This window comes from Corvus brachyrhynchos, unplaced genomic scaffold (genome assembly GCF_000691975.1).
Source record: "Corvus brachyrhynchos isolate BGI_N302 unplaced genomic scaffold, ASM69197v1 scaffold875, whole genome shotgun sequence".
NCBI classification, from domain to species: domain Eukaryota; kingdom Metazoa; phylum Chordata; class Aves; order Passeriformes; family Corvidae; genus Corvus; species Corvus brachyrhynchos.
Window position 1 is genome coordinate 149,814 of NW_008238107.1, and position 11,828 is coordinate 161,641.

Sequence of the window (11,828 nt, forward strand, 5' to 3'; positions counted from 1 at the left end):
CAACCTTTGGCCAACCATGACTTGTGTCCCTCAAGGGTGGGATAGCCCTTCCCCAACTGTTTAGTCCATTAATGGTGGGATAATCCTTGGCCAACTGTTGAACCTTTCAGTGGTGAAATAACTGTTGGACAACTGTTGAATCCCTAAGGGTGGGATAATCTTGGCCAACAGTTGAATCCCCATCACGGTAACGTCCTCCCCTCCATCTCATTCCACATAGTCTGTGGCTCCAGAAGCCTCATCCCAGTGACAGTCAATGACATTCATGGTTCTGATTTCTCCAGTGGCTTTTGGAAGTGTTTTCCTGGGCTGGTTTCCAAAGCGTTTGCTGTGTCTGTGGCCACCAGCTGATTCCTAGGGATGCTTTCAAACCACATTTACCCGCTCAAATTTCCTGTGTGAACAGGAAAACTCAACACACGCAATTGGGAAGCTTAAATACGGGATATTGTTGGACTGCTGAAGTGCTTTAAAATATGTATTTCCCTTTACTTTTATTCATGATTTTCAGGAAATAAGAAAGATATGTTGGCATTTTTTACCAATAAAATTCATAAATGTAACTAAAATATTTATTTGATCAGTGAGGCTCAGAAGGTACCTTCAAGATGTCCTTCATATGCGCATCTGTATCCATTGCCGGGGAGCTGCTGCATGAAATTAAACATTATTGTCAGTCATCATTACAGTATCTACTGCCTGGAGCGTCCTTTCCATCCTCTGTGGCTTGACAATACCTGTGGTCATTGGAAAAGCACAAGTAAGGACTTGGACATCCTTGTTCTCTTACCCTGGTGCTCAGAATCCTAGGACCTGGTTATCTCAGGCTCTGTGGGACGCATTTTGGAGGGAAAAATCCCACTTGATGCTCTTAGAAAGGAACTAAGCAGCTCCTTTCTGGATGAAAAAGAAATGCTGACCTCTGTTAAATGTTAATGATGTGGCATGTTTCCACTTGGAAAGCCATCGGGAATTTTCCGCTTAACAAGGAGATTCAGGGTGCGCTTGGGAGAATTGTGAAAGCCTCATTCTACCTGAGTTTCACCAAAATCCTTGCCTGGTGTGGAGTGTCAGGCAAAAAATCCGGAGTCAGACAACTTGCGGAGTCATTAGGAGCAGGCAGGGAAGTGGGAGGAGGGAATAACATGACAACATCACTGTAAAACATATTTTTCCAGATGTCATAAAGATATGGGAGTCCACTTAGGGAGACCTGCCTCAGTGCTCCTGCTTTTCCTTCTGCACAGCGAAGCGGATTTCTGGGTGGAGTCACCAATTTGGCAAAAATCTGTTAACCGCACCAAGCTGATGAAGACAGTAAATTTGTTTCCTCTTCACGCCCAAGCTGTCCCAGCCCACCTCCAGGAGTAGATAAAAGGGAATGCCTGGAGCTGTGGAGCCAGAGAAGACTCTGAGCACTTCTCTCTGCCCTCAGCACCAGCTCAGCTCTGTCTATCTCCTAATCTTCCCCAGTTTTGGCTCTTTTGAGAGAACCAGCCATGTCTCGTCAGTCTGTCTGCAGGAGCTTCGGAGTTGGGAGCAGAAGGGGATTCAGCTCCTGCTCTGCTGTTGGTGGTGGCTTTGGAGGTGGTGGCCGGAGCAGGATCAGCTACAGCTCGTTCTCCACATCCAGGGGGTTTGGAGGCGGCAGCGGACGCTGCGGAGGATTCAGCAGCCGGAGCCTGCACAACCTGGGGGGAAGCACAAGGATTTCCATGGGCAGCTCTTACGGCAGTGGCTACGGATGTAGAATTGGTGGCTTTGGTGGAGGATTTCCAGGAGGATTTGGTGGCATTGGAGGAGGTGTCATTGGTGGAGGAATGGGCGGCTTTGGTGGCCCTGTCAGAGGTGGCCCTGGGTTCCCTGGAGGAGGGGCCCCTGGGTTCCCTGGAGGCATCCAACCAGTGCAGGTGGACCCAACCCTCCTGCGGCCAGTCCACGTTGACATTGACCCTCAGATCCAGCAAGTGAAGTGCCAGGAGAAGGAGCAGATCAAGACTCTGAATAACCAGTTTGCCTCCTTCATCGACAAGGTGAGAGGCTGGAGCTGAATTCGCTTGGGAATGGGAAAACTGCAGAAATTCCTTGTGCTCTGGAGAGGGAAATACTGTCTTTCTCAGCTCAATGTGGGGCTGTGATTGTTTCCATTGGGTTCCATCTGGTTTCCTCCTGAGGAAATGTCAAAATTTAGCATCCACAGAGAAACTTTCTCCAGGTTTGGTGGATGAAAATTCTTCCTTGGTTTTCTCTCCAGTGCAGGCGGGCCAAAGGGATGGGGATATACTCAGTGACAGAAGTGTTTCTTTAAGTCTTTTTCTGGGATAATTTTTTCTCAAGGAACTTAAAATCTAGGAATGAGATTCAAAAACTTCCTGAGCATTTCTTATTTCAGTTTGTGCAGGTAAGTTCCCTTTAAATTATCTGAACTGGGAGAATGTTAGTTATAAGAGTGCTCCCTGTTTTCAAATATATGACATGTATATATGGAATATGATAAGAGGAATGTTCTTAAATGTGGAGACTAATGGGATTTCATTCACTGGAAGGTCAAAAAGGATCTGATGCTCCTGAAAATTAATGTCAAAAATCCCAACTGGTATTGGAAATAATGTGCAAGATTGGAATGGAAGCATTTCAATAGCTAGAGCCCCCCCCCCCGGGAAAAAAAAAACCAAAAAAAAAAACCCAAACCAACAAAACAAAAGAGAGCAGAAATATAGGAGAAAAGAGGAGGAATTTGAGGATAACGGGGAAAAAAGGAGAAAAAAGGGAGGAATTTTCCCCTTGGAGCAATGGTCCTGTTAAGGTTTTGGGGAATGATTCCCGTGGCCTTCCAAAGCTCCCAGGAGGTTTGAGCAGTGGGGTGTCTCCCTGGGGAATGTTTCACACACCCTTTGTTGGCTGTAGGTCCGATTCCTGGAGCAGCAGAACAAGGTGCTCTCCACCAAGTGGGAGCTGCTCCAGCAGCAAGGGCCGTCGGGGCCAAGGAAGAACCTGGATGTGATCTTTGAGAATTACATCCAGAACCTGCGGAGGAGGCTGGAGTCTCTGCTGGGGCAGCGGGGGCAGCTGGAGTCGGAGCTGCAGAACATGCGGCAGTACGTGGAGGAGTTCAAAACCAAGTGAGTGCGGGGACGGATGGGGAGGGAGTGGCCGGGAGAGTGGAGCTGGTGCGGAGACCCCGCGGGTGGAGTGACCAGGGGTCTGAGAGTCTCACCTTGCCCTGCCCCCACCACAGGTATGAGGAGGAGATCAACCGTCGCACGGCTGCTGAGAACGAGTTTGTGGTGCTGAAGAAGGTGAGTCTGGAGGCACTGGCACGGATGGGGTGTGGGGGGACAGGAGGTAAAGACATGGGAAAGACTAAGCTCCAAGATGGGCAGATCCCAACAAGAAGAGCCAAGAGTTCTTGTGCAATGGGAGAAAGCCATGACCCAGTTCTGGGATCTTTTCTTTAGGATGTGGACTGTGCCTACATGACCAAAGTTGAGCTGGAAGCCAAGGTGGGAGCTCTGACAGATGAAATCAGCTTCCTGAGGTGCATGTACGAGGAGGTAGGAGCTCTCCCTTCTCCAGGGGGGATGGAATTGCAATGAGGAGGCCAAACGTTGAGGTTGGCCGGGGTGTGCGGGTGCATGTAGGCTTGAGATGGTGCCTCCGACTCATGTCTTGGTTGCAGGAGCTGTCTCAGATGCAGACGATCAGCCGGGACCTGTCTGTGGTGGTGTCCATGGACAACAACCGGCACCTGGACCTGGACAGCATCATTGAGGAGGTCCGGCGCCAGTATGAGCAGATTGCCCAGAACAGCAGAGCTGAGGCCGAGGCCTGGTACCAGAGCCGGGTGAGCTGGGAATGGTTTGAGGCACCTGGAGCACAGGAGACACCAGAGTTTTTGGTCAGTTGTGTCACTGATGGGTGTCTTTGTCCCCATGTCTCCAGTATGAAGAGCTCCAGAGCACGGCCGGCCGGCATGGGGACAGCCTCCGCAACACCAAGATTGAGATCCAGGAGCTGACCAGGAACGTCCAGAGGCTGCGAACCGAGATCGAGAACGTGAAGAAGCAGGTGGGGGTTGGCCAGTGTCTCACGGGTTCCTCCTGTTTTCCCTCCAGTTTATGCCATGAGGATGCTCCAGCTGAGGGTGGGCAGAGGGAATTGAGAAACCAAATTTCTTCTCCACAGAACCATCATCTGCAGTCAGCCATCGCTGAGGCTGAGGAGAGGGGCGAGATGGCTCTCAAAGATGCCAGGAGGAAGCTGGAAGAGCTGGAATGTGCCCTGAGCAAGGACAAGGAGGAGCTGGCTCGCCTGCTGAAGGAGTACCAGGAGCTGCTGAACATCAAGATTGCTCTGGACGTTGAGATTGCCATGTACAGGAAGCTGCTGGAGGGAGAGGAGAACAGGTGAGACCTCCCATCATTGGCTGGGCTGTGGTTCTGTCCTGCCTTGGGTCAGGTTAATCTTTAATCATCTCTTGCAACCCATTTAACATTGAAATCTCATGACTTTCCTTTTTTCCTACACATTTTGAAGCCCAAAACAGAAACGTGGTCCCCATGGGGAATACTTCTCAGGGGACTTGACTGATCTTATATGAAACAGGATATAAAAGGAATATTTGGGGAATTTCATGGAGTTTTGCTTCCAACCATATTAGATTAACAACTGATGTTCCTCTCCCTACACAGGCTCTGCCTAGAGAACCCCTCCAACGTGAATGTCTGTAAGTGTTCACACACTGTTTTCTCTGCAGAATTACCTTTATCCTGGGTTTTGTGAGGATTCCCAGGATGTTGCCTGATGTTCAATGAGCCTCTCCCTCTCTTCCAGCTGTGGTGGGCAGAACCACCATGTCCGGAGGCAGATCTGGCAGCTTTGGAGCCAGCAATGGCCTGGGTGGAGGAGGAGTGTGCGTGGTTGGCAGTGGGAGCATCATTGGCGGCAGCTGTGGTGTGGGAGGAGGGATCCTCAGTGGTGGCTTCTCCTCTGGGAGCGGGAGGATGTGCAGCTCTGCAGGTGGCAACTTCATGGCCGGGGGTGGCTCCTCCTCCGTGCGGAGATGTGTCACCACCACAACGGTCAAATCCTCGGGGGTCAAATACTGAGCCCTCACCTCTGTTCCCCCCAGGAAAAGCAGCACCTTCCTCTTCCTCCCACCAGCGGCACAGCCCCCTCCATCCCCATCAGTATTCAGGAGGAAACAAACTGTTTCCAGGGGAAATCTCCCCACCGTGAGATCGAAAATGAGACACATCCCTCTGGCCCAGCCTGGCCCTCGCTGAGCCCCTCTGGGGTGAAACACCTCCCTTGTGGGTCCCCGGCACTGCAGAGCTCCCTGGGGCTGCTGCGCCAGCTGAGGAGAAGCTTGTGGAAAACTGCTCTTTCCTGTCACTTTTTAGGGCCTGTGTTTCCCTCCCGCCCCGCACTGGTCCCCTGCATCCCGCTCCAGCTGTGTCAGGAGCCCACATGAACAGAAGGAAGGACATGATGTCCCGTAGTCAGATTTAGGAGTGAGAAATGGGTCTGGAGTTGTCCACCTTCCCCAGGTGGAGTAATCTGGCAGCTTTAATGTTTTATGGATCCTTTTCCCTCCTCTCCTTCCCACCTGGAGCGTGTGTGGCCCTGTTGCCCCCTCTGTCGCGTGAATCTGCTGCTTCCTGCCAGCACCCTGGCCCCAGAGTCCTTCGGTACCAATAAACTGCAGAGAGATGAAGATATTTTTGTCTTGTCTCATCACTCAGTGCTCCCCAGGGGAGGGGAAACACGGGTTTGCCCTGGATCAGGGTGATCCCAGGACAAACACAGACTGAACAGGGAAAGAACTGAGAGCAGTCCTGGGAGAAGGAGCTGGGGGTGCCGGGGCTGAGAGCTGGACCTGCCCCAGCCCAGAGACCCCCGAGCCTGGGCTGAGCCCCAGCGTGGGCAGGGGGGAGGGACTCTGCCCCTGTGCTCAGGTGAGACCCCACCTGCAGAGCTGCCCCAGCCCTGGGGCCCAGCACAGGGAGGAGGACCTGGAGCTGCAGAGATCCAGAGGAGGCCCCGGAGCTGCTCCAGGGCTGGAGGCCCTCTGGAGCCAGGCTGGGAGAGCTGGGGGTGCTCACCTGGAGAGGAGAAGGGAAAGGAGACCTTGGACCCCCTTCCAAGGGACTCCAGGAGAGCTGGAGAGGTGCTTGGAAAGGAAGTGATGGGACAAGAGGTGATGGCCTCAAACTGGAAAAGTGGAGAGTTAGATGGGATGCTGGGAAGGAATTCCTCCCTGTGAGAGTGGTAAGGCACTGTAGCAGATTTCCTTGAGATTGCCCCATCCCTGGAAGTGTCCAAGGCCAGGCTGGATGGGGCTTGGAGCAACCTGGGGTAGTGGAAGGTGTTCCTGCCCATAGCAGAGGGTGGAATGGGATGAGCTTTGAGATCCCGTCCAACCCAAACCATTCCATGATCCTATTTTGAGCTGATTTAGATGACCTTGTGGGAATAATGTCAAGGTGTTTCCTTGAGCATCACCCTGAGAACTAGGATTCATTATTCCCATTTCAGGTTTGGGTTGGCTGGAGGTGGGTGGGGGCTTGGAGCAACCTGGTCTAATGGAAGGTATCCCTGCCCATGGCAGGGGTGGAACTGGATGGGCTTTAGGATCCCCTCCCACATCCTGTGATCATCTCGTTCCACCTCCTGCCACAGAGGAGTCTGCAGTGGGTGGCTGGAGCCAGAGTGAGGAGGATAAGTCCTCCCTTGGGCTGGCACAAGGATGAGCAGCACCCTCTGCCTGGCTGGCTGGGCTCTTACACTGGCACCAGCTCCTCGTCTGTGAGTGGTGGGAAGGTCTGACAACTCTGAGTGGACACAAATTACTCACAAAGAAAAAAAAAGCAGCGTGAAAGGATAAGCCAGAGCCCAGAACCTGCCATTAGAGCTCCAGGTTGCCCTGCCAGATTAGTCACTAGCCCTCTCCAAATTACATCGCATTGCAACCAAATTAATTTGATTAATGCTTGACTGGATTTTTCTGTAGCTCTGGGAGGAGTGAGAGGTGAATCAGCCCTGACTTCTCTGCAGTGTGTGTGTGTTATGAGGGGTGGAACCAGATGGGATTTAAGGTCCTTTCCAACTCAACCATTCCATGATTCTAGGATTGATCTGGTGCAGACAAAACATGGAAATGGATATCAATATTGTCAAGTCCTTGTCATTTAAATGAGCAAAATAAGGAAGAAATTACAGTTTCTATTTGAACCAGTGTTACTTTCCTGCTGTTTTTCTTATTTCCCCCCAAATTTCCTTCCAGTTCACCCTCCTGACTTCTGACTGGTATTTACACCAGGCTGCAATGTGCCTTATCCTCCTGTTTGAGTCAAAAGTTACATTTCTGATTCTACAATTCATAGGTTGGGATGGGAGAGACCAAGAAGTCGTGGCCCTCTTCCTTATCCCAGGGGACAGTCGGAAATCATCTCCTTCTCCCCCATCTCAGGGAAGAGTCCAGGGACAGGTATGTACCCAGCTGGTTTGAAGGTGGCAGACAGGACAGAGACCTCCAGCCTGCTGAAGCCCAGGAAGAAAAAGGTGCTGACGTCATCCTGCCAAAACCCACAGGCTTTTTCTGAGCTCCCTGAGTTTTTCCTGGAGAGGAGCCAAGAAGTGCTGGGGTTTATCTTTCCCGTCTGCTGCCCTCATGAAAAAGGGAGCTGAAGGGAATCGCTCAAGTGCATCGCGCTGGGATGAAAGGGTTGGGATCCCCTTCGCCCGCTCCGTGGGCACTCTGAGAGCTGCTGGGTCCCATCCAGGGATGCCAGGAAAGACACTAAGGGGCTGGAGCATGTCCAGAGCCAGGAACAGAGCTGGGGAAGGGCTGGAGCACAAGAAGAGTCTGGAGGAGTCCTGAGGAGCAGCTGAGGGAGTTGGGGGGGCTCAGCCTGGAGAAAATGAGGCTCAGGGGGAACCTACTCACTCTCCAGAACTCCCCGACAGGAGGGTGGAGCCGGGTGGGGGTTGGAGGGCAGGGAAATGTCACTGCTGCGCTGGGGTCAGGGCATGGGCTGTGCAGGATCTTTTGCTTTAGAACATGGGAAGAAACCAAATCGGTGCTGTGTTTTACGAGCTCCTCGAGAAATTACCCCAAGTGGTGTTCTATTGGCTGTAATTAGGGCTGTAATGAGTTTTTAATTGTTACTAATCATGTTTATGGTGGGAGGGCCTCGGGAGCTACCATGGTTTGTTCTCCCAGGTGGGTCATTGTGCAGACATGGAGGAGACTCCCTAGTTTGGGCTCGCTAGGGGGATGACGGTGGCCAGCTGGGGAGCAGGAAGTATTTGCTTTTATGAGAGGCACTGGTTTGTCACCTGGGAGGTCACCTCCCTCTGCACCCTCCAGACTGGGGTTTACCCAGCACACTTCCCCTGAGCAGCTGGAGTCCTTTGGGGCCTTGAGGATGGGACGATCAGGGGAGGGAATTGAGGAGCAGAGAGATTAAAGGAGGTTAAAAGCGGGGATCAGCATCCTTTGGTCCCTTCTCTGCACTTCAAACAGCAACACCCCCAGCCCAGTTCTCTCACCTCCAACTTGACTTAAAAACAGCTTAAATACTCACTAGAAAACCCAAAACCCTCTGAGCTCCTCAAGAGAGACCAAAGTCAGCAGCTCATGGAAGCAGTGACCAGCATGGAGTATCTGGGCTTGGGAGGAGGTTTAAAACTCCTGTGGGCAAATACATTGACAAAGGTACCTAAAGCTGTGCAACTTCCAAAAAATTTTAGCTAAGGGGAGCTCTTCCCTTTGCTTTCCATGCTGGGCTCCTGATGTTTAATCCTGGATAATCCAAAAAAAAAAATTCCTGCTCTTTGGACCTGCCTTGGGTTCCTTGTGAATGAATCCACTGCCAATCTCCAGGGGTGACTTGTGCCGGGATCCAGAGGAATCTGTGTCTCAGAGCATCATCTGCAGCTGTGCAGAACAATTTGGGCCCTTCGTCTAATTAATATTCACCCCAGTTTTGCTTGGAGAGATTGAGCTGACATCTGAGCACTTTTCCTGCTGGACTTGGCCCCTGTTGGATGCTGACCCTGCTCCTCTGAACAAAACAGCTGCTCCCACCCAGCGCCATGACCTGGATGGTGCCTGGGAATGTGGTGCCTCCCGCTCCCTCCCAGCCCTGTTCCTTCTAGAGCTGCCTCAGCTCCAGCTCGGACAGGTAGAGCTGGATTTGCACAACTTACAGCAACTACATCATCCACACCTGGTGCTGACAGAGACCATTCCTCCTCCTCCTCCTCCCACCCATTTCAGTTGGGATGCTGGTGCTTCCCTGATCTTCATCTCCTTTCGCACTCCCTAGTTCTTCCCTTGGAGTGGAATGATATTCCATAGGGTTTACAGGCGCGACCCCAAAACCTGCATTATCTGACCAATTCTGTTGGAGCAGGAGTCGAATCAATTTTACCTCTCCCGTGACCTGAGGCCTCATCTGGTCTGGGGGGGTGGCCATGGCCACAAAATGTCACAAAATGTCACTGGAAGGTTTGGAGCCTGAGCGAGGGAAAGTGTTGTTCTCTGACACACCTGAATCTGCTGGTGACCTCCAGGTGCTGCTGTGACACACCTGAACCTGTCAGTGACCTCCAAACCCCTCCTCACTCACTGTCCTCCAGGTGCTGCTGTGACACACCTGAACTTGTCAGTGACCTCCAGACCCCTCCTCACTCACTGTTCTCCAGGTTCTGCTGTGAAACATCTGAGCCTGTCAGTGACCTCCAGACCTCCTGACGCACCAGAATCTGTCACTGTCCTCCACGTCCTGCTCTGACAACTGAACCTGCCCGTGACCTCCAGGTGCTGCTCTGACACCAGAACCTGTCACTGTTCTCCAGGTCAATGACAAACTGACTTTCCCATAAGTTATGGGTCAGACTGAGATGGGAATTTCAGGTTGGGTACAAACCCACCGCTGTTTGAGGTCACGGCTCCAGCTGACAATCAAATCACAAAAAGGTGACAGGAGAAGAGGTGGGTTGTGCCCATGTTTGTGGTGGGTCTCTCTGCACTGGGGGTTCTCTGCTGACTCTGTTCCATTCACGGCTTGATTTGGGGCCAGAATCAGCTGAAATGGGAAGTGCTCTGTAGTCAGCCTTGGACAAGGACCTCCTGCCAGTCCTGGGGGCCTTGGAGCTGCCTCCCTCCCTCCTCCCCCACAAAACTTCTCTCTGAATGAGTTCTCCCATTTTTGGTGGGGCTCTGCAGGTGTTTGTGACCCCCTGGAGTAAAGGTTGGGCTGGCGGCCAAGGAGCTGAGCCCTTCACCTGGATTGCTTTCCATGGGGCATCCTCTGGGAAATCCATTCCAGGGCCTCCCCACCCTCCCAGGGAACAATTCCTTCCCAATCTCCCATCCATCCCTGCCCTCAGGAAGCCATTCTCTGTGTCCTGTCCCTCCATGCTTTGTCCCCAGTCCCTCTCCAGCTCTCCTGGAGCCCCTTTAGGCACTGGAAGGGGCTCTGAGCTCTCCCTGGATCCTTCTCCTCTTCAGATGAGCACCCCCAGCTCTCCCAGCTTGGCTCCAGAGGGGCTCCAGCCTTTGGAGCAGCTCCGTGGCCTTGTCCAGACTTGCTCCAGGTCCTCCCTGTGTTGGACAATGCTCTCAGGCCCATGGTGGAATTTTTGGGATTCTCCTAGTCAAGGCCAGGACTTGGAGTTGATATCGCTGTGTGTCCCTTCCAGAACTCAAGATATTCCCTGATTCCACACCTGTCAAAGCCCTTTAATTGGCCTTCCCCAGCCCATGCTCAGACCTTTCCCTCCCCAGGCAGGAGATTTACTCTGGAACCATCTGAGTTTTGGTGCTTTTTGTGCAGCTTTTTCTGCACCTGCCTTCTTGTCCCATGGCTGCTCCTGCTGCTGCTGCTGCAGAGGAAACGACAGCAATTCGGATCCATCAATAGAGGGATTTACTCAATTGATCACAAAGTATCGTCTTGATTGGGCTAATTATGGGCTTGGAGTGCAGCCCAGGTGGAACTGGGTGTGGTCACCCTCCTGCTGGTGACGCTACCCCGGGAAGGCAGCAGTGGACCCACTTCGCTGCGAGGTCGGTAATCACCTTGTTTACCAGATTTGGAACATCTGCCAGAATTATCTCCAGCTGTTTCAACTTCCTGTGGGACAGGATGTGATTAAAATCGTTCTCAACTCACACAATAGCTTTTGAAGCTGCTGAACACTCTCAGACGCCTCTTTACCTTGGGGGCCTAGCTAAGAGGTTCCTGAGGTTCCAAACCCCTGGAGAGGCCATTCCTGAGAGCTCTGATTGCTGGGTCACCTGGAGGTCCTCATCAAAATCCTGCCCTAATAGAAATAAAAATCAGTTTATATCATGACTGCCACTTCCATTGACCATTTTTCTGCTGAGAAACAGGTGCACACAGATAAAAATCTCATGTCGCCCTGTGCTTTTAACCTGGTTCAACCCAGTTTCCTCCTCATCCTCTTTTTTCCCCCTTATTTTAATTTTTTTTTCTCTGCAGGTTGTACCTTTCGTCCTCCACCTCCTCCTCCTGAAACCCTTTGGAGATTTTCTCTCAGCCTTATTCCAGCACCTCCCGCCTGAGCCAGAGGGCATCAGCTGTGTGTGGAGGCACCGGGACACGATCAGCCTGTCGGAGATCTCAGGGATCAGAGGATGATATTTGGCATTAGCCAATTAAGCAAAAAAAATTAATGAGCTTCTCCTTCATCCACTTGCCACCACTGTTAATAGTAACAGCAATAGAAAAATTAATTCAGTGTATTCAGAAATTATATTCAATTTAATTAATAAACTTTCACATTATTGTCAGGGA

The 11,828-nt window shown here is 51.8% G+C and overlaps 1 protein-coding gene across 1 annotated transcript; it reads left to right on the forward strand.

Moving 5' to 3' along the window:
• The first annotated feature begins 1,366 nt into the window (after nt 1-1,366).
• Nucleotides 1,367-5,718, forward strand: LOC103614946 (keratin, type II cytoskeletal 6C). The gene is given in 10 exon segments (XM_008632946.2): nt 1,367-1,425; nt 1,427-2,033; nt 2,908-3,122; nt 3,239-3,299; nt 3,459-3,554; nt 3,680-3,844; nt 3,943-4,068; nt 4,186-4,406; nt 4,692-4,726; nt 4,834-5,718. Coding segments are annotated over 10 exon segments (1,845 nt in total). The 5' UTR covers nt 1,367-1,381; the 3' UTR covers nt 5,109-5,718.
• Nucleotides 5,719-11,828: the final 6,110 nt, after the last annotated feature.